Source organism: Coregonus clupeaformis, chromosome 20 (genome assembly GCF_020615455.1).
Source record: "Coregonus clupeaformis isolate EN_2021a chromosome 20, ASM2061545v1, whole genome shotgun sequence".
In the NCBI taxonomy this organism is placed as follows: Eukaryota; Metazoa; Chordata; class Actinopteri; order Salmoniformes; family Salmonidae; genus Coregonus; species Coregonus clupeaformis.
Genome location: NC_059211.1, coordinates 35,056,358 through 35,084,216, shown reverse-complemented (window position 1 = coordinate 35,084,216; position 27,859 = coordinate 35,056,358). Strand labels below are relative to the sequence as shown.

Sequence of the window (27,859 nt, the reverse complement as noted above, 5' to 3'; positions counted from 1 at the left end):
TTCTAAAAACCTGTTTTCGCTTTGTCATTATGCGGTATTGTGTGTAGGTTGATGAGGAACATTTTTGATTTAATCAATTTTAGAATGAGGCTGTAACGTAAGAAAATGTGGAAAAAATGAAGGTCTGAATACTTTCCGAATGCACTGTGTATATATAGTACTATTGTAGCTACTGTATCTCTGCCAGCACAATAATTACATATTGCATATTCCTTTCTGTGTTGTGTCATTATACCATGGACACAGATCAGCGCACACACACACACACACACACAAAGAACCTCCACAAATCTTAAACAAAGCATTATTACACAAGGTGCAACATTTGCAAAGCAATCCACAATTGATGCAAACAAATATCACATGCCATTTCTGCTCAATCCGTGGCACCTCCTGTACTTTGAGCTTACTGTTTTACTGCCATAAGAGGGAGCACCTGGAATGTTGTTTTTAATGAGCATGTTGTTGTATCTAAATTCATACCATGGCATTGTTGAATACTCGTTTCTGATTGGCTTGAAGGGCTTTCTAGATCGTGCATTATTTCCTTATAACGCACAGTATATGTGCATGGTAGAATTCAATGGCTATAGTTCATTCTTACATGTTCTATGTTTGAGCTGCTTTTGAAAGGAAAGGTTGAATTGAAAACATTACTGGCGTTGAATTCGATTTTCATACTGGCAAGCTAGGACTGATGTTTGGTTAGCTAAACTAGCAAGTATGTTTGTTTATGATTATAGCCATGGTATAAAAGGGATAATCAACGAGGGGCTCTATGCGTTCTCTGGAAAATAATGCACCTCCATGGAAGTTCAGTTCTACTCCGCTAGCGCGTTGTGGAACACACCTTCCACGTTGTTCATTATTTTCCATGGAACGCATAGAGCCCCTCGTTGATTGTCCCTTACATATCTTTGAACAGGTTCTTCTTGAACTTGTACATGGACAGTGACTTTGTATATAATCACTTTAATGAGTATGTGTTTTCTTTAAACTATGAATTGCATGTGCGTCATCAAATCTGCTTTATTCATCTTGTTTGTGCACTCTGCTTCTGTTTGTTTCACTGTTTCACCCTTATAAAATGTTCTTTAAAACATACTTTACTGTTTCACTCTCTTTACAAATGTATTTATCTTGCTCAATATACCATCATAAAAAGTAGCACCATATAAGACAATGTTCCTGTGCTAAGAATTTACAGGAACTTTAAGTTTTGTTTTTGCAACTAAGTGATTTACAGCCCAGTTAGTACCGTATATAGTCATGTTTATAGGACTTACAGCATTTGACAGATAACAGAAAGAACACTGAGCATGCATGTGATATGATAGATAGGAGACTGAAAGAAGTGTGTGTGTGTGTGTGTAGTTGTCATCCTCAGAATGCCCATATTCCATTCCAAAAGGCCAAATTATATGTCATCAACAATGGCCCCACCTCAGCCTGCTTGCAGTGGATGTATCCCAATTGGCACCCTATTCCCTATATATTGCACTACTTCTGACCAGAGCCCTAAGGGCCCTGTAGTACACTACGTAGGGAATTGGCTGTCATTTGGGACGCTGTCAGTGTCTCATCTCTGCAGTTTCATCCTCTTTGTCCTCTCCATTGTTTGGTTTCGAGACTCAAACCCCTTCCGTCCATAGGCAACGTGACATACACCTCACATCCACCTCTTTTGTTGTTGTCATTTGCAACGTAAATGTCAGTAATTCTTAATCAAATAGTCTGAAGGTACACAGGCCCCTGGGCTATTTGGCTGAGAATTGCCAGTTCTGTAGGAGCCTATCATTTGAATTGCATAATGATGGTCTACTAGAAGGAAGTCCTTGGCTACATCCCAAATGGCAACCTATTCCCTATATAGTGCACTACTTTTGACCAAGGCACCGGTCAAAAGTAGTGCACTAGGCCATATAGGGAATAGGGTGCCATTTGGGATGGAAATGAAATGGAATTGTTAATAGGGCTGAAATCCTGAATGCAACAGGAAGGACATGCATTAGAAAGAAGCCTAATCTTTTTACAAATCACACACCCTGTATGCCCCTCATGCATGTTCCCTGGAAGTGATATACACTGCATGATACACTGCATGTCCTCTCGTTCCAGCTCTGGGAGTCAAGAATGTCTTGTGGTAAATAGAGGAAAGGTGACAATCCTCTCTGCCAGTTACCTTGAAGGGATTACACACAGCGGTTGAACTTTGCACATGATGTACACCAATGTTTTGTCACGGAATGGCACAGCACAGCAGGAAAATGGAAGGAGCATTAGATACTGAGTGTATCTGTTAGTGGAACCACCTCATTCTGATGAGACTTATACTTTTGAATATTGTTCTTTCATAAGAACATGTACAGTTGAAGTCGGAAGTTTACATACACCTTAGCCAAATACATTTAAACTCAGTTTTTCACAATTCCTGACATTTAATCCTAGTAAAGATTCCCTGTCTTAGGATCACCACTTTATTTTAAGAATGTGAAATGTCAGAATAATAGTAGAGAGAATGATTTATTTCAGCTTTTATTTATTTCATCACATTCCCAGTGGGTCAGAAGTTTACATAAACTCAATTAGTATTTGGTAGCATTGCCTTTAAATTGTTTAACTTGGGTCAAACGTTTTGGGTAGTCTTCCACAAGCTTCCCACAATAAGTTGGGTAAATTTTGGCCCATTCCTCCTGACAGAGCTGGTGTAACTGAGTCAGGTTTGTAGGCCTCCTTGCTCGCACACACTTCTTCAGTTCTGCCCACACATTTTCTATAGGATTGAGGTCAGGGCTTTGTGATGGCCACTCCAATACCTTGACTTTGTTGTCCTTAAGCCATTTTTCTACAACTTTGGAAGTATGCTTGGGGTCATTGTCCATTTGGAAGACCCATTTGCAACCAAGCTTTAACTTCCTGACTGATGTCTTGAGATGTTGCTTCAATATATCAACATAATTTTCCTTCCTCATGATGCCATCTATTTTGTGAAGTGCACCAGTCCCTCCTGCAGCAAAGCACCCCCACAGCATGATGCTTCCACCCACGTGCTTCATGGTTGGGATGGTGTTCTTCGGCTTGCAAGCAACCCCCTTTTTCCTCCAAACATAACGATGGTCATTATGGCCAAACAGTTCTATTTTTGTTTCATCAGACCAGAGGACATTTCTCCAAAAAGTACGATCTTTGTCCCCATGTGTCACGATCGTCGGGAACAGAGGAGGACCAAGGCGCAGCGTTGAAGACGAACATACTCTTTATTTAGTGATTAACCGAACAAAACAACAAAACGATAACGTGACAGCTCACGGTCTAACACAAAACCAACTAGAACAAGATCCCACAACTACTGTGGGAAAACAGCCTGTATAAATATGGTTCCCAATCAGAGACAACCAGCAACAGCTGACACTCGTTGCCTCTGATTGGGAACCACTCTGGCCAACCTAGAAATACAACTAATAGAAACAATTGAAACTCACACCCTGGCTCAACATACAAGTGTCCCCAGAACCAGGGCGTGACAGTACCCCCCCCTAAAGGCGCGGACTCCGACCGCGCCAACTAAATACCACAGGGGAGGGACCGGGTGGGCACTCCGCCTTGGCGGCGGATCCGGCTCCGGACCTGATCCCCACTCCCTCTCCAACCCCCCAAAGTACCCCTGGTCCGGTCTGGCCCCGCTGGCCGGAGCTGGACTGCACACTGGTGGAGCGGATTGTGAAGCATCTGACCGGTGCCGGACCAGGCACCAGTGGAACAGGCACGGGCCGTGCCGGACTGACGACGCACACCACTGGCTTGGTGTGGGGAGCAGGAGCGGGCCGGACCGGCCTGGCGACGCGCACCATTGGCTTGGTGCGGGGAGCAGGGGCGGGCCGGACCGGGCTGGCGACGCACACCATTGGCTTGGTGCGGGGAGCAGGAGCGGGCCGGACCGGGCTGGCGACGCGCACCATTGGCTTGGTGCGGGGAGCAGGGGCGGGCCGGACCGGGCTGGCGACGCACCCCACTGGCTTGGTGTGGGGAGCAGGAGCGGGCCGGACCGGGCTGGCGACGCGCACCATAGGCCTGGTGCGGGGAGCAGGAACGGGCCGGGCCGGGCTGGCGACGCGCACCATAGGCTTGGTGCGGGAAGCAGGAACAGGCCGGACCGGGCTGGCGACGCGCACCATAGGCTTGGTGCGGGGAGCAGGAACAGGACGGGCCGGGCTGGCGGCGCGCACCATTGGCTTGGTGCGGGGAGCAGGAACAGACCGGACCGTACTGGGGACACACACCACTGGCCCTACGCAGGGATCTGGAACGGGCCGGACCGGACTGGTAACACACCCCAGTACCTCTCGCCGTGCCTCTACACCTTCCTTCCCCTCTTTGACCAGTGGCCTGGCGGCCTCCCCGTAACCTGGCGGCCTCCTCTGCCAACCCGCTGGGCCGCTCTATCGCGGTCTCCTGCTGCCCCGTCGTCCACGGCGTTAGCCCCCCCCTAAAAACATTCTGGGCTTCTCTCCTACCCGTGGACCAGTTCTCCATACTTTTCGCCAGCCTTTCGCCCTTCTGCTTCCACGTCAAGCCCCTCTCTTGCTCACCCGGCTTGACCCAGTCGAGGAGGCGCTGGATATCCGCCAGAGATTTCCCTGGCGATGGCTCCTGGACCCGCTGCTTGGTCCAGTTCTGGTGGGATCTTCTGTCACGATCGTCGGGAACAGAGGAGGACCAAGGCGCAGCGTTGAAGACGAACATACTCTTTATTTAGTGATTAACCGAACAAAACAACAAAACGATAACGTGACAGCTCACGGTCTAACACAAAACCAACTAGAACAAGATCCCACAACTACTGTGGGAAAACAGCGTGTATAAATATGGTTCCCAATCAGAGACAACCAGCAACAGCTGACACTCGTTGCCTCTGATTGGGAACCACTCTGGCCAACCTAGAAATACAACTAATAGAAACAATTGAAACTCACACCCTGGCTCAACATACAAGTGTCCCCAGAGCCAGGGCGTGACACCATGTGCAGTTGCAAACCGTAGTCTGTCTTTTTTATGGCGGTTTTGGAGCAGTGGCTTCTTCCTTGCTGAGCGGCCTTTCAGGTTACTCGTTTTACTGTGGATATAGATACTTTTGTACCTGTTTCCTCCAGCATCTTCACAAGGTCCTTTGCTGTTGTTCTGGGATTGATTTACACTTTTCGCACCAAAGTACGTTCATCTCTAGGAGACAGAACGTGTCTCCTTCCTGAGCGGTATGACGGCTGCGTGGTCCCATGGTGTTTATACTTGCGTACTATTGTTTGTACAGATGAACGTGGTACCTTCAGGCGTTTGTAAATTGCTCCCAAGGATGAACCAGACTAGTGGCGGTCTACCATTTTTTTTCTGAGGTCTTGGCTGATTTCTTTCGATTTTCCCATGATGTCAAGCAAAGAGGCACTGAGTTTGAAGGTAGGCCTTGAAATACATCCACAGGTACACCTCCAATTGACTCAAATGATGTCAATTAGCCTTTCAGAAGCTTCTAAAGCCATGACATCATTTACTGGAATTTTCAACTTAGTGTCAACTTAGTGTATGTAAACTTCTGACCCACTGGAATTGTGATACAGTGAATTATAAGTGAAATAATCTGTCTGTAAACAATTGTTGGAAAAATGACTTGTGTCATGCACATAGTAGATGTCCTAACCGACTTGCCAAAACTATAGTTTGTTAACAAGAAATTTGTGGAGTGGTTGAAAAACGAGTTTTAATGACTCCAACCTAAGTGTATGTAAACTTCTGACTTCAACTGTATGCCCATGGTGGTCTTGTCTCAGTTAGCATTCAAACTGGTGAGAATGTGCTGGCTGCTCTGCTTTAGATATGAACTCAACAATACTTCCTTTTACACGAAAACTGCAAAGTTATATTTTGTCATAATGCTGACAGATATGTGTCGTTCAGCAAAAGTGTCCAATTAAGCTATTAAGAAATATGTGGTAATTATTGCCAGCTGTACTGCACAGCTGGGGAGTTGCATGTATGTGTAGTAGGGTAAGATATGTACACCATTATAGCATTGAGGACTGTGAATTAACTAACTCTGGTGCAGCCAGCGTGAGAGAAGCAGCACAAGGTAGTCGTATAACAATGAGGGGTTGTGGGTTAGCTGGATTCCTATCCAGTGAGCTACTACTGCAGTCGGGGCCTCTGCTCTGTCTAGACACAGGCGAGCCATTGGCTGTCGGTCGGTGAGACCCAACTACTCTGATTCTGCTCTGAAATACAGAACTGCTCCAGGCAACAGGAAGTTGCTTTTGTATGTATGTGTGTGTGTGTGTGTGTGTGTGTGTGTGTGTGCGTGCGTGTGCATGCACACATTTGTGTGTTTGGAGGGGGGTTCCTCATAGCTCATTTCTCAATCCTCTGGGGGATTTAAGCATATGTGGTCAAACTGCAGTAACTTCAAGCCAGCTCTGTGTGCCGTGCGGTCATGGGAGTTTTTCTCTCCTATCCTGAGAGGGTGGAGACAGCAAGGCAGGTTTCACACTCAGCGGTATCAGACCAGTAGTAGACTAGAGGCCTCAGTCCTTTCAATCCTTTTACTCAACAGGAAACGGTGGCCTCCGCCTGGTCTGGTCTGGTCTGGCAGCGTAGCACACAGTCAGACACAGTAAACAATTACAGTCACTCACTCACTGTCCTGCTTAGCATGGATTTCCTGCTTTTCACTTAATGACCCACATTAGTTATATCACTGCAGGGAAGGGAATGAAACACCACCATCCAGAAGCAGCATAATATTAGCCTGGTCCCATATCTGTTTGTGCTTTATAGCCAACTCCTATAGTTGTTGTATGACAGCACAAACAGCTCTGGAACCAGGCTAGCATCACCTCACTGTGCAGCACTTCTGCACGGATAAAATGGAGGACTCGTTGCGCTATCAACGCTGCAGGAGTTGTGTATATACTTTGCCCTGTTCCGGGATGAAGTCGAACACCCTGACTTTCAGTGCGACAATTGTCTGCTCGCGGAGGGCTACAGAGAAGAAGTTGCTACACTGGGCATACAAATAGCTGATTTGCACAGGCTACTGGGAAAGCCAAGACCTGCGATTTTCTCGTTTTCCTCCACTCCGAGGGCCGTGCGTCGCGCTGGGCTGATGTGAGTCTCGCCTTCTGGCAGGCCGCTGCTCGGAAGTTATCTCTCACCGACGGAGAATGGAGTCGGCAGGACCTTTTGTTGCTGAATCGCGGGATGATCCTTTCTTGGACCTGGCTGGCCGGACAGGGAGACACGTCGCCGTTCATCGCGGAAGTCGAGGGCGGCATCCTCCACTTTCTGAGCCCTCTGCAGTGACGGGATTCATTAATGGGCTGCCGACATCGAATAGCTTCGCTGCTCTGGAGCCTGATGTCCCGGAGCCATCTTTTCATAGAGCGTCGGAGGTTCCTTCCATATCGGCCAACGTTGTGATGGCATCGCTGGGGTCTAAGGTGGGTTCTGCTTCACTGGGGTCTACAGTGGGCTCTGCTATTCCTGTCATTTGTGGGGGACGAGTTAGAGGAGCCCCTGGTGGGGCTAGGGTTGGGCTGAGGGCTCCAGCTCGAAATGGACAACAGCCATCAACCATTATTATGGGAAGCTCCATGGTTAGATCGGTGGAAGTCCGAAATACCCGTACACTTTGTTTTCCTGGAGCTAGGGTATTGGATTTATCAGAAGTCATGCCCACCATCAAGAAACAGATTTCTGCTCTGAAAACAGCTTTGTTGCATATTGGGTCTAATGATATTATGCATGTGAAATCTGTAAAGCTAAGAGACAATTTCTTACAGCTTTTAGAGAATGTTCAGAAATTAGCAGAACGGGCCCAATTCCATCTCCTCGCCATTGTGGGACTGAGTGTTTTAGCCGTCTTTGGTCTCTTCACCAGTGGTTAATGCATCTGACCAAGGACTTGGGCATGTCGACAATTTTGACTCCTTCTGGAATAGGCCTGGCTACTTTGTGGAAAACTGAATTTACCTGGGTGAAAATGGCTCCCGGCTGTTGTCATCAAACATCGGAAAGATTCTTGGTCAACTAAATTGATGTGAGGACAATATTAGCATTACAGGTAAGTCCGTTTTTACCATCTCCTCTTTGGTCACTGTGAGAGTTCCACATGTTGTATCTGAAAGTGGTGACATGCCTAATGGTGCTAACCGGAGAAATGTAATTGCTATTCCTACTTTGTTTTATTTTCCTAATAGGTATAATCCAATCTTTGAGTCTCCTGTTGTTCTGAAATCTCAAAGTAATTCAGAAAAGTTTTGACATTTTTACATCTTAACATTTGTAGTTTATTACCTAAAATGTATCATGTCAAGATCTGGGCCTCTCAGGCAGACCCTGATATTTTTATTTCATCTGAAACCTGGTTAACTGATAAAACCCTGGACTCTGAGGTTGCTATGGATGGTAACAATGTGTTTAGGGCTGATAGAAAAGGCAAAAGTGGTGGTGTTGCTATTTACACAAAAAATCTCCTTTCTGTGTCTCTGTTAAAGACTCCGGTCCTAAACAATTTGAATTGTTGGCTTTAAGTCTTCAGTTGGGTCCAAACTAAAAAATAACAGTTATAGGAATCTATCGTCCACCCTCTACCAAGAAGTGTGTACTAAACGAACTCACTGATTTAATTGCCATTTTTACTACCCCAGAGGTGTTGATCGTTGGAGATTTTAATCTCGCATGGGGAACGCAAGATGCTAAATGTTTAAAGGATTTTTGTACTCATTTAAATTTGACCCAGCTGATTACAAAGCCCAGTCATCCAAACTTAAAGGACCCTAAGAAATCGACTTTGATTGACCTCATATTTACAAATACTCCAGAGAAATATGCTGGGAGTGGGGTATTTGCTTTGGATATTAGTGACCACTGTCCCATTGTATGTGTCAGGGATATACGGATGCCTAGATCCAAACCTCGTTTTATCAACGAGGAATTTTAAACATTTCAATTAACATACCTTTTTTTATTACCTTTATTTTGGTGACTTTGATTGTATTGCATCTATACCTGACCCAGAGTTGGCTCTGAACCACTTCTCAAATGTTTTCAATTGTATTGTAGATAAACATGCTCCCTTTTAAAAAACAGATAATTCAAAATAGGTCTTGCCCTTGGTTACAGTCCAGACCTATCTGAAGTCATACACAACAGAGATGCTACCTGGGTCAAAGCTAGATTCACAGACTCGGGCCCAGACTGGCAGTCTTTCAGGCGATTGAGAAATCTTTGTGTAAAACTAGTTAAAAAAGCAAAATCAGATTATTAGTTTAATACACTGTCTGAATGTACAGGGAACCCAGCAAAATTTTGGAAAGCTGTTACGTCACTGAAGGGTTGTCTCCCCTCTTCTCCCCCAATAAATTAATTTTGATTCTCGCCCTATTACTGACAAAATTGATATCATTAATGCATTTAATCACCATTTTATCTCTGCGGGCTATATATTTGAATGTATTTCAAAGCCAGCTCTTGAAAAGAGTAGTTTGGATGTTGATAGTGAAAATCTATTGAATGATACTGAAAATGTTAGTCAGGAGTTTTCTTTTCGGAAATTCACTGATAAAGAAGTCTTGGATGCTTTGCTAACATTAGACCAAAAAAATCCACAGGGGCTGATCATTTGGGTCCTAGTCTGCCTAAGTGTGCAGTTCCCGTATTGCTGGCTCAGTAGCCCACATTTTTTATTTAACATTGTTATCAGGAAGTATTCCAAAAGCATGGAAATCCGTAAATGTGCTGCCACTCCATAAGGTTGGGGATACAAATGATCTTGACAACTATCGCGCCATTTCAAGACTACCTTGTTTAGCTAAGATTCTTGAATCCTTGGTTAATGTACAACTTTGTTCCTTTTTATCTGATAATTGTATTTTTTTATATAAACCAATCAGGGTTTAGGCCTGGGCATAGTACTATCACAGCAACCATGCTAGTTGTTAATAATCTTGTCAATGCCTTGGATGCTAAAAAGAGCTGTGCTGCCTTGTTCATTGACCTGTCAAAGGCGTTCGACACTGTTGATCATTCTGTTTTGCTGAAGAGGTTATCAAGAATAGGCCTATGATATACAGGCTGTTTATGGTTTCAGAATTATCTTAGCGACAGAACTCAGGCCATCTTCACAGATGGGGTTAAATTTGAATTTCTTGAGATTCAAAAAGGTGTTCCTCAGGGTTTGATTTTGGGTCCATTATTGTTCACCTTGTATATTAATGACATAGGAAATACTGTTAATACTTGTAACATTCATCTCTATGCAGATGACACAGTTTTGTATTCCTGTGCCACCTCAGTGCAGCAGGCCATTCTTGAACTTCAGCATGACTTTGATTCAATTCAGAAATCACTTACAGATCTTAAATGAGTGTTAAATACAAGTAAAACCAAGCTCATACTGTTCTCTAGGTCACGAAATGTTGACCCCGAGGACCTGCATTTTTGCACTACAAATGGAGCCCAAATTGAGCTTGTTTCTCAATATAAGTACCTGGGTGTCTGTATTGATAACAAGTTGTCTTTCGTAACGCATATAGAAAATCTGACTAAGAAGCTAAGATCCAAGATTGTTTTTTTATATCGAAATAAACCATGCCTCCGTATTGAAAATAGGAGCAAGATTGTTCAAACAACGCTCCTCCCTGTATTGGATTTTGGTGATATTGTTTACATGCATGCGGCAACCTCTGTTTTGAAACCCTTGGATGCAGTCTACCATTCCGCAATACGTTTTATCACAGGGGACCATTTTAGGACTCATCATTGTATAAAAATGTGGGATGGACCTCTGTCTGTAAGAAGAGAGCTGCATTCTATTTAATTTATTTACAAAGCAATCTTACAGAAACTCCCTCCATATGTAATGTCATTAATTAAGTTAAAAATCATAAGTTACCAAACACGTTCTCAGGAATGGGTAACACTAGAGATCCCTTCACTCTCCACAGATTTGGGAAAATCTGCGTTTTGTTTTTTTTGCCCCTAATTTGTGGAACAATCTGCAGAGTTCACTGCAGTTAGATGTGCTGGTGCCACTCAGGCAGTTAAAATTATTGATTGAGAACCTCTATGTAGTTGAATGTGATTGTTTTTATTAAATATGTTTCTTTTGGTTTATTGTGTGCTGAATTATATTGTTTTATACACATACAGTACCAGTCAAAGGTTTGGACACACCTACTCATTCAAAGGTTTCTCTTTATTTTTACTATGTTCTACATTGTAGAATAATAGTGAAGACATCAAAACTATGAAATAACACATATGGAGTCATGTAGTAAACAAAAAGGTGTTAAACAAATCAAAAATACTTTATATTTGAGATTCTTCAAATAGCCACCCTTTGCCTTGATGACAGCTTTGCACACTCTTGGCATTCTCTCAACCAGCTTCACCTGGAATGCTTTTCCAACAGTCTTGAAGGAGTTCCCACATATGCTGAGCACTTATTGGCTGCTTTTCCTTCACTCTGCCGTCCGACTCATCCCAAACCATCTCAATTGGGTTGAGGTCAGGGGATTGTGGAGGCCAGGTCATCTGATGCAGCACTCCATCTCTCTCCTTCTTGGTAAAATAGCCCTTACACAGCCTTGAGGTGTGTTGGGTCATTGTCCTGTTGAAAAACAAATGATAGTCCCACTAAGCCCAAACCAGATGGGATGGCGTATCGCTGCAGAATGCTGTGGAAGCCATGCTGGTTAAGTGTGCCTTGAATTCTAAATAAATCACAGACAGTGTCACAAGCAAAGCACCCCCACACCATAACACCTCCTCCTCCATGCTTTACGGTGGGAACCACACATGCAGAGATAATCCGTTCACCCACACCGCGTCTCACAAATACACGATGGTTGGAACCAAAAATCTCCAATTTGGACTCCAGACCAAAGTACAAATTTCCACCTGTCTATTGTCCATTGCTCGTGTTTCTTGGCCCAAGCAGGTCTCTTCTTCTTATTGGTGTCCTATAGCAGTGGTTTCTTTGCAGCAATTCGACCATGAAGGCCTGATTCACACAGTCCCCTCTGAACAGTTGATGTTGAGATGTGTCTGTGACTTCAACTCTGTGATGTATTTATTTGGGCTGCAATTTCTGAGGCTGTTAACTCTAATGAACTTATCCTCTGCAGCAGAGGTAACTCTGGGTCTTCCATTCCTGTGGCGGTCCTCATGATAGCCAGTTTCATCATAGTGCTTGATGGTTTTTGCGACTGCACTTGAAGAAACTTTCAAAGTTCTTGACATTTTCCGTATTGACTGACCTTCATATCTTAAAGTAATGATGGACTGTCGTTTCTCTTTGCTTATTTGAGCTGTTCTTGCCATATATGGACTTGGTCTTTTACCAAATAGGGCTATCTTCTGTATACCCGCCCTACCTTGTCACAACACAACTGATTGACTCAGATGCATTAAGAAATACATAAATACCACAAATGACCTTTTAAGAAGGCACACCTGTTAATTGAAATGGTGACTAGCTCATGAAGCTGGTTGAGAGAATGCCAAGAGTGTGCAAAGCTGTCATCAAGGCAAAGGGTGGCTATTTGAAGAATATAAAATATAAAATCTATTTTGATTTGTTTAACACTTTTTTGGTTACTACATGATTCCATATGTGTTATTTCATAGTTTTGATGTCTTCACTATTATTCAACAATGTCAAAAATAGTACAAATAAAGAAAAATCCTTGAATGAGTAGGTGTGTCCAAACTTTTGACTGGTACTGTATGTGTATGTTGTTTTATTATTCTGTTTTTATTGTAATGTATACAGGGCTCTCTTGTAAAATAGATTTTTAATCTCAATGTGACTCCCTGTTTAAATAAAGGTTAAATAAATTGGAAGAGGTGATAACATCTCATCACACCTACCTCATAATAGAGATGTTACAGGTTTTGTAAATAGTAAGCTGTCTGTGTGCTTATAGACATTTGGCCAAGTTACATGACTTCAGAAACAGGATACTAGTATTACCCTGGCTTTGAGAACTTGAGAGGAGTTGTAAGATGATGAGCGCTGCACCGTGTTCTGTGGCAGTTTGATGGCAGTTAGTGTGTCATTATTCCGATAACTATCTGAACAAGAACAAACACAACGTTTGCTTTTGTTACTAACCACCGGAGTTCCGAGAACCTGCCACACACAAAGTTGAGCTCTCATCCCTTCCTCAGCCCTCTCCACCTCAGCCCTCATTTTACATTTACATTTTAGTCATTTAGCAGACGCTCTTATCCAGAGCGACTTACAGTTAGTGAGTGCATACATTTTCTCCCCACCCCTGCACTCCCCTCCGCTCCTCAGACCTCCCCTCCTCAGACCTCCCCTCCTCAGCCCTCCCCACCTCTGCCCTCCCCTCCCCTCCTCAGCCCTCCCTACCTCAGCCCTCCACTCCTCAGCCCTCCCCTCCTCAGCGCTCCTCAGCCCTTGCTCAACCCTCACACTTTTATCTTTCTAAAGCCGACGCCAGAACACATATAGGGGCAGGTTATCAAAAGGATGAGAGACAGTCAAATGCTTCTCTGCAAGTGGTGTCATTTTGCTTGACACGTTTTTATTTGGCTGTGATAGTTACAATAGATAAGGCATAGCACTGAGGCTTAGTGTTGAGATGTGCTAGAGCTGACAGAGTTGACTCAAAGTTAATGATCTGATCTGTAATGCTCAACCATGCCGAGAGGGTATCTCTCGCTCTGCAAGCCAAGCAGCAGTCATACTCTCTGACCTGAGCCTTTGTTTTCAGGTCATCCTGCATGATGACAGCTAGAATGTTTCCAGGTAAATGGTGTTTATGAATTGTAGCAGTTTGGAAAGTATGCAGAATGACGTTAAAGCAATTAAGCAACATAGAGGGACACATGAAATTGAATGTCCCTCACCACCACCCTTACCAGCTTGTGAGCTTTTCTATTGCTGGGTAGCTTAGAGAGAAAAAGACAGCCTAATTTGCTTAGCTGTCCTGATTGTTCTAAAGTAAGATAAAAATCCTCTAATGGACCTGGAGAGAGTGTTGCGTGCGAGGCCCTTTTCATTACGCTGCTTCAAAGTAAATGGACTGCAAGCAACAGGTTTAGTTTGCATGACACCCCTCCTCCCCATTCCTCCCCCCTTTCTCCTCCTCTGTGTGTTTGTGTGTGTGTGTGTGTGTGTGTGTGTGTGTGTGTGTGTGTGTGTGTGTGTGTGTGTGTGTGTGTGTGTGTGTGTGTGTGTGTGTGTGTGTGTGTGTGTGTGTGTGTGTGTGTGTGTGTGTGTGTGTGTGCACTGTGTATTAATAGAACCAGATGGTGGAGCGTTTCATTGATGTTGCATCTGGTCATACACACTGTGCCAGACTCTCCCTTTGACTACGCTCCAGACACACTCTCTCCTTCTCTCTCTCTCACATGGTACCCTGTTGCCTGCTGAAAGAAAAGTGTGCAGAGATTATCTCATATTTACTGCTAGGCTACAAATGACCCCAGTTTTGAGAAGACACCGATCATGAATGTTGAATTAAGATGAAATATACAGTATGCTTTCTGAAAGGAAATGATGCACATCAATGTCATTGTGTAAACACACCTGGGTCTTGTCTTTTGCTCTTTTGCTTGTCATCCATCTATTGACTGGCTCACAGATGTATTATATGGAGAATAGATACACTTCAAAGCAAGCCTTAATCCATGGAAGTTGTTCACCTTCCCTTTCACTGCAGGGTGTACATGCACTGGAAGCCATAGATGGACTGCCGCTGTGTCTTAGGAAATCTTACATCAAAGACATCTTACTCACAAAGCTTTGATCACTTTCTGACTGATGGGCAGTCTGTCTGTTGTGTTGTGTGGGACAGGCCACACAGAGCACGACTCTGAATGTGTGACTCTGGGTGAGATACACTACAGAAACTGAAAGACAAGAGAACCTGATTGTCTTTAACTGAAAGCCCAGGTGGGAAGGAAGAGACAGAGGAAAGAGCGAGAAAAGACTCTGAGTGAGACATTATTGTTCTGGGTTTAACCTCAGCCACCCACCTAATTCACTACTTGCCCTTCACAGAGCTCTGCGGAAGAACAGAGAGCAGAGTTCATCTCTGGACCCAAGAGTGAAACCTGTAGCCAGCATGTGACTCAGTGGCTAAGAACCCTTCTATCTGATTGAGTAGACTGTAAATAAAACACCCCGTGCATCCCAAATGGCACTCCCCTATTTCCTATAAAGTGCACTACTTTTGACCAGAGCTCAAAAGTAGTGCACTAAATGGGGAACGGGGTGCCATTTAGGACACAGGCCCTGTTGCATATTGCCTTTCATCTTGGCTGACTTCACACCATGGGCGTCCAAGTCAGTCTGAACAACAAATAACTGCACAGTAAATCTGTCATCATCATTATCACTTAGAATCAATGTGTCTCCTCTTACAATCAATGATCAACCCTGCTTGACTGTCATTCCTGTCACATTGCATCTACAGTTCTTCAGAATTCTAAAATGTTCTTGAAATGTCTGCAGATGTGTTCCTTTCATAGCACACAGCAAATTGGCCAGTGTTAACTAGTGTAGATCTTTCAGTTTCTAGTGTTGATTCAAGAGTTAAATTAACACTACAGAGTTCAATTAACATTCAGTGGTGTAAAATAACCCCACTGTTGGTGTAGATAACCAGAGTTGAAACAAAACCACACCTATCTTTATTATATTTCCCAGCATGCTCTATTGCAGGTTGATTTTTAGAATTGTTTGTTTCAATATTTATGTTTTTTATTAATCTTATGCTACTCCAATATAAATAACATATATTTTTCTAAACTAATCCAATCTGTTGGAAATGGTTATTCCAGTTTAGAGACTTTAGTTTAGATGTAGTCTCATCTTAGTCTTCCCAACCCTGGCAGTCATTCTGAATGCAGGTTGCTGGGGAATTTCTTTCTCAAAATGTTGGATATCCCCACTCTGGCTGGATTCCAATATGAATTACACATCACTTTGCAAGCCAGCATACTGTGACTTGCAGGCCTGATGTGGCCTGTAAACCATGCGTTTCAGACCACTGTATTAGGGTGAAACTAGGCCATCAATATAAGGCCTTATGAAATATGTATTGTCTTAAAGAATGTAATTCTAATGATAACATATTCACTTAGGATCTCACTTGGCAAAGGCCACAGGACTGAAAATGAATTAATGCAACAACCATGTCTATCACTAGCAAACACAGTCATGGGTGGTACTGGTAACTGAAAAATGTACTCAAATGGCACCCTGGGAAATATTCAAATAAGGCTCAACACTTTATTTGCATAAAATAAGGTGTTGAGTGTGTGTGGTTCTTCAAAGAACCATCCCATTTAAGGTTCTTCTGAGTATACTATGTTTTTCTATGGGTGGTGCTTTTACACTAGATCAGAGAGCCTGTCTCTTTTCCCTGCACGGCTGACAAGCTGCCTGCTCAGATAGCATCAGGCTGTCTGAGATAGCACCCATGAGGGTGCAGTTAATTTTTATTTTTTAAACTCCCGGACCCTATTTTTGGTCCCTCTGTTTTGCACATCACCCACAGTCAGTCCGGCAGCGTCAAGCGTCTAGTCGCACTGATAACACGTCTGCATTGTCCCCGTGGGGCTCTAATGTCCCCCGAGCCTTGAGAGCTCATTGTACTATCATTGTAGTATCTGGTTTCAGGCACATTTTTAGGCCCAGGCGTAAGGCCAAGCCATCTTGTTGCTAGGCAGTTTAGTAGTGCGGAGGATAGATAAAGGACCTGCTTATTCTCTCATGGCCATTGACTTACCAGTTAGGGACTGATTCTCCCATTCCTACCAGTTAGGGACTGATTCTCCCATTGGCCTACCAGTTAGGGACTGATTCTCCCATTGGCTTACCAGTTAGGGACTGATTCTCCCATTGGCCTACCAGTTAGGGACTGATTCTCCCATGGACTGGCAGTTAGGGACTGTGTAACGGTGGCAGGGTTAGCATCTGATTCAGTAGCAGTGCAGAGGATAGATAGACTGAAAATAGATGATAAGAGATCATTCTCACAGCTCAGCCAAGTCTCTCTTCTTACAATTATCCCTCAATCACTGAATATAGCCAGTGTCAATTTCACACAGTGTATTTTTTATTTTTATTTTATTTTGCCTTTATTTAACTAGGCAAGTCGGTTAAGAACAAATTCTTATTTACAATGACGGTCTACACCGGCCAAACCCGGACAACGCTGGGCCAATTGTGCGCCGCCCTATGGGACTCCCAATCACGGCCGGTTGTGATACAGCCTGGAATCGAACCAGGGGGTCTGTAGTGACGCCTCAAGCACTGAGATGCAGTGCCTTAGACCGCTGCGCCACTCGGGCAATATAGTAATTGATAATATCTATAACAAGTAATCATAGTAAAGACCATAGTTTCACCGAAGTAGGTCTTAGGTATCTCAACCGTTGATGTGGTTTATCGGAGTAGTAACATCTAAAGAGAAGCAGGTAGTGTCATCAGTGTTTCCGCTGCAGTCGTTTTGCTGTGGCGCTGCGCCATTGCAAAATCATTGCCGCAACTCCAAAAAAATAAGGAACATGAAAAATATAAAATCTGCCGAGGCGCACTTTGAATTTGCTAAAACAGTCCACATTTACTTTTCCTCTGCAAACAAAACGAGTAATGAATAGAAAAATCTGACAACCCCATAGTAGAATAGTTTATCTATTTACCTAGTCGGCTATTTGTGAGGCCTCCCAGTTTTCCACTCGTAATTTATTTATTTCTCAACTCCTAAATATGCCCAAACAGCAACATTTTAAACAGAGTTTTTAGCAGCCGCATGTTAAGCAAGTTACCACTCTGCAATTCACCATGAGTGCATAGAGGAGAGTGGCTAAATGTAACATGGGTCAATTGTAGGGTAACTTGGGGTAAAATGCCGATCTACCTCAAAATCATTTCTTTGGAGTGACTTAAATTGTGATGTGTGTGTGTGTGTGTGACATGAGGTGGTTTCTGTGATAAGTACAGGCAGGGGGCGTCTTACCCCGGGTGGCGGGTTACCCCTAGTTACCCTAACAGTTAGGCCTATATTATATTCACTGTTTATGCAAGTTTTTTGGGACATAAAATTCATCAACAGGATGCTAACTAGTTAAAAGATCACATTTGAGATCTGGCTAATGATTAGCCCAATATGGTAAATGCAGCTAGGCAACCCCATCATTGTCATGCTGAAAGACCCAGCCACGTTTCATCTTCAATGCCCTTGCTGATGGAAGGAGGTTTTCACTCAAAATCTCACGATACATGGCCCCATTCATTCTTTCGTCCTGGTCCCTTTGCAGAAAAACAGCCCCAAAGCATGATGTTTCCACCCCCATGCTTCACAGTAGGTATGGTGTTCTTTGGATGCAACTCAGCATTCTTTGTCCTCCGAACACGACGAGTTGAGTTTTTACCAAAAAGTTATATTTTGGTTTCATCTGACCAAATGACATTCTCCCAATCCTCTTCTGGATCATCCAAATGCACTCTAGCAAACTTCAGACAGGCCTGGACATGTACTGGCTTAAGCAGGGGGACACATCTGGCACTGCAGGATTTGAGTCCCTGGCGGCGTAGTGTGTTACTGATGGTAGGCTTTGTTACTTTGGTCCCAGCTCTCTGCAGGTCATTCACTAGGTCCCCCCGTGTGGTTCTGGGATTTTTGCTCACCATTCTTGTGATCATTTTGACCCCACGGGGTGAGATCTTGCGTGGAGCCCCAGATCGAGGGAGATTATCAGTGTCTTCCATTTCCTAATAATTGCTCCCACAGTTGATTTCTTCAAACCAAGCTGCTTACCTATTGCAGATTCAGTCTTCCCAGCCTGGTGCAGGTCTACAATTTTGTTTCTGGTGTCCTTTGACAGCTCTTTGGTCTTGGCCATAGTGGAGTTTGGAGTGTGACTGTTTGAGGTTGTGGACAGGTGTCTTTTATACTGATAACAAGTTCAAACAGGTGCCATTAATACAGGTAACGAGTGGAGGACAGAGGAGCCTCTTAAAGAAGAAGTTACAGGTCTGTGAGAGCCAGAAATCTTGCTTGTTTGTAGGTGACCAAATACTTATTTTCCAACATAATTTGCAAATAAATTCATAAAAAAATCCTACAATGTGATATTCTGGAATTTCTTTCCTCAATTTGTCTGTCATAGTTGACGTGTACCTATGGTGAAAATTACAGGCCTCTCTCATCTTTTTAAGTGCGAGAACTTGCACAATTGGTGGCTGACTAAATACTTTTTTCCCCCACTGTATATATGGTGCACTTCTTTTGACTAGGCCCCATAGGGCTCTAGGGAATAGGGCCCTGGTCAAAAGCAGTGTACTATATAGGGAATAGGGTGCCATAGAGCCATAGGGCTCTGGTCAAAGGTAGTGCACTAAATAGGGAGTACGGTGCTGTTTGGGACGCAGCAGGCTGTTCCTAGAGGAAAGCCAATCAGCACGGCTGGTGCCAAACTTATTTCCTTTACTTTTTACTCCTACTGAAGCATTAGCAAGACCATGGGCAACAGCTTTCAGCTTGTGCCAAAGCCACAGGGAAATGCCACTGCCAGCCCAGACGTGTATGTGTGGTCTGGTGGTGGTGGGCACCTCTGCTGCCAGCTTAGCCGTGCCAAGTGGCCCTCTTACAGTGTCCTTGTGGACCATGTTCTTAGGTGGTCTGATCAGGTGTGGAGGGTCTATCCAGTATAAACACAACCCTATGAACCCCTGGTCTGGACCACCTAAAGACAGATGCACAAGGAAACCGAGCTGTGTTACGCTCACCAATCAGAGCACAGAATGACTCTTAATATGCATTCCAAATGGCACCCTATTCCCTATTTAGTGCACTACTTTTGACCAAGGGCCATAGTGTTCTGGTTAAAAGTAGTGCACTACATAGGGTATAGGGTGCCATTTTGGGCACACACTAATACTGTACATACTAATACTCTTTGGTACTTTCTTTAAGGAGATACAAGATATGATTAGATTTGAAGCCTCTACAATTCTTTTTAGTCTGCCTTTCGTATTGCCAACAGCATTAACCTGATCCATACATCTAGCCTCCTATACTGTGACATCACTGAGAGGAGACAAAACAAAGCTCAAGACAAAGTAGCGCCAACTGAACACGCGTCATTGAGTTGACTAGACAAAAGCTAGTTGTGAGTGTTGCACACAGCAGCACTCAGTCCATTGACCCTCAAGCACCTCCTCTTTACGCTGCAAGCCCTAGCTGCTAGCGTCACGTTCAGTCTGGTGCAGAGCTGCAGACGTTAGGTAGACACTGGGTTAGTAGCCCTTGTCTAACCCAGCCCTCAGATTATGGCCTTCTTTCTGTGTCCACTCTACCATCGTCTGGTCAGTGCAGTGGTCTGGCTGTGTTTTAAAACCCACTGTTGCGCAAAGAACAGAGATATGCACATTAAACCACTTCTGTGTCTAGCCAAGCCTAGCACACAAAAGGCACTGAGGCAGACATGAGGGTGAAGGGCTCTTGAAGTGTCTCAGAGCATTTACAGTGAGGGAAAAAAGTATTTGATCCCCTGCTGATTTTGTATGTTTGCCCACTGACAAAAACATGATCAGTCTATAATTTTAATGGTAAGTTTATTTGAACAGTGAGAGACAGAATAACAACAACAAAATCCAGAAAAACGCATGTCAAAAATGTTATAAATTGATTTGCATTTTAATAAGTATTTGACCCCTCTGCAAAACATGACTTAGTACTTGTTGGCAAAAACCCTTGTTGGCAATCACAGAGGTCAGACGTTTCTTGTAGTTGGCCACCAGGTTTGCACACATCTCAGGAGGGACTTTGTTCCACTCCTCTTTGCAGATCTTCTCCAAGTCTTTAAGGTTTCGAGGCTGACGTTTGGCAACTCGAACCTTCAGCTCCCTCCACAGATTTTCTATGGGATTAAGGTCTGGAGACTGGCTAGGCCACTCCAGGACCTTAATGTGCTTCTTCTTGAGCCACTCCTTTGTTGCCTTGGCCGTGTGTTTTGGGTCATTGTCATGCTGGAATATCCATCCACGACCCATTTTCAATGCCCTGGCTGAGGGAAGGAGGTTCTCACCCAAGATTTGACGGTACATGGCCCCATCCATCGTCTCTTTTGATGCGGTGAAGTTGTCCTGTCCCCTTAGCAGAAAAACACCCCCAAAGCATAATGTTTCCACCTCCATGTTTGACGGTGGGGATGGTGTTCTTGGGGTCATAGGCAGCATTCCTCCTCCTCCAAACACGGCGAGTTGAGTTGATGCCAAAGAGCTCCATTTTGGTCTCATCTGACCACAACACTTTCACCCAGTTCTCCTCTGAATCATTCAGATGTTCATTGGCAAACTTCAGACGGCCCTGTATATGTGCTTTCTTGAGCAGGGGGACCTTGCGGGCGCTGCAGGATTTCAGTCCTTCACGGCGTAGTGTGTTACCAATTGTTTTCTTGGTGACTATGGTCCCAGCTGCCTTGAGATCATTGACAAGATCCTCCCGTGTAGTTTTGGGCTGATTCCTCACCGTTGTCATGATCATTGCAACTCCACGAGGTGAGAACTTGCATGGAGCCCCAGGCCGAGGGAGACTGACTGTTCTTTTGTGTTTCTTCCATTTGCGAATAATCGCACCAACTGTTGTCACCTTCTCACCAAGCTGCTTGGCGATGGTCTTGTAGCCCATTCCAGCCTTGTGTAGGTCTACAATCTTGTCCCTGACATCCTTGGAGAGCTCTTTGGTCTTGGCCATGGTGGAGAGTTTGGAATCTGATTGATTGATTGCTTCTGTGGACAGGTGTCTTTTATACAGGTAACAAGCTGAGATTATGAGCACTCCCTTTAAGAGTGTGCTCCTAATCTCAGCTCGTTACCTGTATAAAAGACACCTGGGAGCCAGAAATCTTTCTGATTGAGAGGGGGTCAAATACTTATTTCCCTCATTAAAATGCAAATCAATTTATAACATTTTTGACATGAGTTTTTCTGGATGTTTTTGTTGTTATTCTGTCTCTCACTGTTCAAATAAACCTACCATTAAAATTATAGACTGATCATGTCTTTGTCAGTGGGCAAACGTACAAAATCAGCAGGGGATCAAATACTTTTTTCCCTCACTGTAAGGAAAGCTGCGGTGTGGAAGAGGAGGAAGTATCTTTGATTATTTCAAGATCCTCACATGAAGGAAAGTGTTGAGACTGTTGTTGAGACTGTTGTTGAGACTGTTGTTGAGACTGTGGTCTTCAAGTGTTTATTTGTCAGGATCCTTTGTTTCTATTCCTATACTTACTCCTTGTGGTACTAAAGCTTTATGTTCCTGTCAGCTCTCTCCTCTTCTGCTCGGCTCTATTTTTAAAACCTGGGGATACAGCTTCCTGTGAAGGGAGGAAGGGAAGGAAAAGAGGAAAGGAGTGGGTTGGTAGGGTGATTAGAGAGATGTATGCTTCTGATGGAGGTCTCTCCATCCATTTTGTACTCAGCTGGACTGTGGTGACCTCAATACAAAGGTTAATGTTGAGGCTTCTCCTCAAATGACATACACTGTGTGTGTGTGTGTGTGCATGTGTGTGTGAGTGTGTTTGTGCGTGCATGCATGCAGTCAGTCTGGATCCACAGGTTCCAAGGTGAGAGAGAAACCTGCAAACCTGGCAGACCGATCGCTCTTCTTTAAACAGTCCCAGCACCCCGGGCAGTCTCTTTCTTACTACATACAGTGCATTCGGAAAGTATTCAGACCCGTTGACTTTTTCCACATTTTTAGAATTTATTTGCACATTTATATTTACATAACTATTCAGAACCTTTACTCAGTACTTTGTTGAAGCACCTTTGGCAGCGATTACAGCCTTGTGTCTTCTTGGGTATGACGCTACAAGCTTGGCACACCTGTATTTGGGGAGTTTCTCCCATTTTTCTCTGCAGATCCTCTCAAGCTCTGTCAGGTTGAATGGGGAGCGTCGCTGCACAGCTATTTTCAGGTCTCTCCAGAGATGTTCGATCAGGTTCAGTCCGGGCTCTGGCTGGGCCACTCAAGGACATTCAGAGACTTGTCTCGAAGCCACTCCTGCGTTGTCTTGGCAGTGCTGCCACCACCATGCTTCACCGTAGGGATGGTGCCAGGTTTCCTCCAGACGTGACGTTTGTCATTCAGGTGCCTATTGGCAAACTCCAAGTGGGCTGTCATGTGCCTTTTTCTGAGGAGTGGCTTCCATCTGGCCACTCTACCATAAAGGCCTGATTGGTGGAGTGCTGCAGAGATAGTTGTCCTTCTGGAAGGTTCTCCCATCTCCGCAGAGGAACTCTGAAGCTCTGTCAGTGACCATCGGGTTCTTGGTTACCTCCCTGACCAAGGCCCTTCTCTCCCGATTGCTCAGTTTGGCCGGGCGTCCAGCTCTAGGAAGAGTCTTGGTGGTTCCAAATTTCTTCCATTTAAAAATGATGGAGGCCACTGTGTTCTTGGGGACCTTCAATGCTGAATAATTTTTTTGGCACCCTTCCCCAGATCTGTGCCTCAACACAATCCTGTCTCGGAGCTCTACGGACAATTCATTCAACCTCATGGCTTGGTTTTTGCTCTGACATGCACTGTCAACTGTGGCACCTTATATAGACAGATGTGTGCCTTTCCAAATCATGTCCTATCAATTGAATTTACCACAGGTGGATTCTAATCAAGTTGTAGAAACATCTCAAGGATGATCAGTGGAAACAGGATGCACCTGAGCTCAATTTCGAGTCTCATAGCAAAGGGTCTGAGTACTTATGTAAATAAGGTATTTATTTTTTCATTTTATTTTACATTTGCAAAAATTTCAAAAAATCTGGTTTTGCATTGTCATTATGTGGTATATTTTTTTATTGAATCCATTTTAGAATAAGGCTGTAACGTAACAAAATGTGGAAAAAGTCAAGGGGTCTGAATACTTTCCGAATGCACTGTACAGACCCACTATAGCACTGTCTTCTTAGGCAATGTCTTTATTGCTATGGACCAATTAGTGTTGTCACAATACCAGAATTTTGACATTGATACCGATACCAGGTTTAGTATCATAATACTCGATACTGTCACGATACTCGATTCCAAAACGATACCAAAACAATACCATAAAAAAAAGAAGGCATATTAGCCAAAGTCACCGAATTGCACTTGATCCAGACAGATAAACTCAGCTTCTGCGCTGTTCAATCGTTGGGCATCTTTTGAGTTCAATTTCATTACATTTTAAAATGTTTATGTCAATTTTTTGGAGACAGTCGTGTATGCATTAATTAATCAATTGTACAATCATACAATCATTTTGAATTTGTTTTTACCAATCTAACTTCAAAACAACATAATGGTAATAATTTATTTAATAGGTAAATCTCTATTGATAAACTGGGTAAATCATTTCATTGGCAAATGCTAGGAGAATATATGATTTTATTGTACTGATCAACAACATTGATCACAATGTGCTAGCTAGCTAACTAGTTAGCTAACATACGGTGTCGCCCCTGCCTCCCACTTACCGGAGTAGCTAGCGGGAGGCGGGGGCGACCTGTAGACAGTTTCCTTCGCCCCTGCCTGTCAGGCACTGTTTTCCCGCAGTTCTGTTAACGAAGGTGAGGGCAGGTGTTTGGCAGGCGGGAGCGAAGGACACTGTCTACCGGTGTTGCCCCCGCCTCCCGCTAGCTAGCAATGAGGACTCCGGTACACAGCAGGCAGGAGGCGGGGGCGTTAATACTTTTATTTTCGTTTTGACCCACATTCAAAAGTGTCACACAAGGATGAAGATGTCATGATGGAGGTGGGGGCGTTCATTCAGAAACCAATTGGATACTTGATGGGGGGCATTCATGAAGGAACCAATGGGATGCTCGAGGGGGGTCATTCCTGCAGATGCAGGAATGCCCACATACAGGAAACCAGACTGGAAGCGAGGGAGACATAGAAGTAAATTAGTTTTTGGTGGAGAGGGAGACGAAGTGAATTAACAATGTTTTAGTGACAATCAATCAGCTTTGAAATCAGCATATTTTGCGTTATGGTTTGCACAAACAAAGTACTAGGGTTGTGAATTGATGTTACTTCAGTTGTAAGCTAGCAAGGAACGTTAGCCTACAATTAAAGCCGGAAGCTACCGGTATCGTCTTGCATTGTTCTAGCCTGTATGGACATTGTTTTGCAAACAGTTTCAACATTTCTACATGCCGTGTTGCGTTATTCAAGTTTTTGATTTCTGTGCAGCATGAGTGGGGAGCTAATAATGCAGCCCAGACAGCTCTAGCAATGAATGAGTAAGTGGAGCAGGCACTTTGCTCTTCACGCTATAAAGGGGCTGCGCTGATACACAGACTTGATCCTCTCAATCATGTGCGACACATTTGACAGAAGTAACAAATATAAAAAATTATCTAGTACCGAACTGTATTTGTATTTTTTCTGTATCTAAATAATAAACAAAATGACAGTAATTAAAAAACAGCACCACCTATAGGCTCCTACATGTACTGGCAGGTTCTATTACTATTTTTTATTTTTTATTTTATTTTATTTTAACTAGGCAAGTCAGTTAAGAACAAATTCTTATTTACAATGACGGCCTACACCGGCCAAACACGGACGACGCTGGGCCAATTGTGCGCCGCCCTATGGGACTCCCAATCACGGCCGGTTGTGATACAGCCTGGAATCGAACCAGGGGGTCTGTTGTGACGCCTCAAGCACTGAGATGCAGTGCCTGGGATTAAAAGGCACTGTTTTCACACCAACCCGACTTACGTCTGGGCCTGTATTCAGAAAGCTTCTCAAAGTAGGTTGAATCCAACACTAAGACCAATGCAGACTTCCCATGTTGTATTTGGATTGTGCAACCACTTTCGTCTTTGCCAGTCTGTGCGTGATTATGTGCGTTAGCTTGTTCGTAGGTTGTTGGTTGAGTAGTAAGTTGCAGATTAACTTCCGACTGTCACTTTTGGAAAGTTACTCTGGAGAGGAAGGACAGTGGAGTAACAGCTGCTGCTAGCCACAGCGTGTTTGTATGTTGTGTTAGGCAGCTTGTCAAAGTTCTGTTCCTGGCACTTAACCATATTGGGTAATTCTCCAACACACCATCTGCTGTGCAAAGATGTAAGAAGTGCCTGTTGATGTAGCTGGGGTATCTTTAATGAGACTGTTATACCGGGACAGGCTGTTCCGCTGCCGTATATGGATGTACAGATGGTGATTTAATGATGGTTTATTGTGCTTTTGTTTTGTTTTTCCAGATAAAGACACTCAGACAAATATCCACTACTCCAGAATTGTGGAAGGTATATCCAATATTTATTAAATATTCATTAATTCATTGTCAGTCATTTTTTCCCATGGGGGGGCTACACAGTACTGAATCCGGTACGTGTATTTTAACACAGGTGTGTGGAGACCAACATGTCTTCGAAGATGCAGAGTTCCAATAACATAGCCCATGCCAGGAGGACAGTCCAGCAGCTGAGAATAGAGGCCAGCATTGAGAGGATTAAGGTACACTTCTCAAACATAACCCATCATTACTGTACGTTTATGACATTACATTTTCATCCTGCAAGAACTGCCTTCTCTGACCTTCTCTCCGCTCCCCCTGAACACTGCAGAGAAACCGAGTCTTATGAACCTGTGTGGTAACAGAGGATCTTGTTGACTTGTGTTGTAAATGTTCCAATGTCCACACAGGCATACCACTTGTGTGTGTTTCTTCATGTTCATCTGAGGCCGATAGCAACCTGCTCTATGATTCTCTCCCGCAGGTGTCCAAGGCCTCAGCAGACCTGATGCACTACTGTGGAGAACACGCTAAATATGACCCTCTACTCATGGGCATCCCAGCCTCTGAAAACCCCTTCAAAGACAAGAAGCCGTGCACTATATTATAGTTGCAGGACAGCTGAAATGTCTTTGCTTTTTTATTTGTTTATTCTTTTATAGAGAGAAATATGACGTTAATACCGGTACACTATTTGCCTTAAGGCCAGCCCAGCCCCACTCCCCATGTTTCCTTGTGCTTTAGGTTGATTCCCAAATGTTAGGGCTCTGGTGAAAAATAGTGCACTATATAGGGAATAGGGTTCCATTTTTGGACTTTTGTAAACATGTGCCATTTTGGTAGGATCAGAATCATTGGTCTGCTCTCTCTTCATCAGATACAACTAAGACCAAAGAGCACCATTAGGCAAAATGCAACAAGTCTTTGGTGACCCAGAAACAATGCTTTAGTTTAGTTTAATCAGTCATGAATGAATGAAAGCTCATTCTGAGGCTCCTCTCAACAGAGACTGGGGTTCTTTCAGATTGTTATCTCATGTTATGCAGACTAAATACTAGCTTGGTTTGAACTAGGGGTTCCCAAATCTGTAATGTTCACATCAGCCAGAGCATAAATAATGCCAATGGCCCTAAAGCATAAAGTATTGCACAACACTCTAGTGAAACCTTTCAGCTCCTGATTGCGTCAGTCAGTCCCCACACAGTAGCTTCTTTGGGAAACAATCAGTCTAGTTTGTATGTTACTGATAAGCCTGTAATAACCCCATTATGTAAATCACCCAGTCCCATGACACAGGAGGACTCTAACACCAGTGCTGATGGGCTGGTAAATTATGGCTGTGTCCCGAATGGCACCCTATTCCCTACAGAGTGAACCACTTTTGATCAGAGCCCTATGGGCCCTGGTTAAAAGGTGTGCTCTAAAGAGAAAAGGGTGCCATTTGGGACCTGTGAATGTCCCATCACAACAGGAGAGGGCGGGTCGGCCAAAGTAATAATACTCTCTCAAAGGGTGCCTGTTGTTCTGTAAGGGAAAGTGT

The 27,859-nt window shown here is 43.9% G+C and overlaps 1 protein-coding gene across 2 annotated transcripts in view; it reads left to right on the top strand.

Annotated features, from left to right (window-relative positions):
* The window catches only part of gng12b (guanine nucleotide binding protein (G protein), gamma 12b), a 61,397-nt gene that overhangs the window by 32,432 nt on the left and 1,106 nt on the right, over positions 1–27,859 (top strand). For both annotated transcript variants that reach the window (XM_041840260.2, XM_041840258.2), the window contains 3 exons: positions 26,285–26,329; positions 26,432–26,540; positions 26,804–27,859. The exon at positions 26,804–27,859 is cut by the window's right edge and continues 1,106 nt beyond it. In XM_041840260.2, the coding sequence (XP_041696194.1) occupies positions 26,448–26,540; positions 26,804–26,929 (219 nt within the window). In that variant the 5' untranslated portion in view covers positions 26,285–26,329; positions 26,432–26,447 and the 3' untranslated portion in view covers positions 26,930–27,859. The remainder of the gene's footprint in view (positions 1–26,284; positions 26,330–26,431; positions 26,541–26,803) is intronic.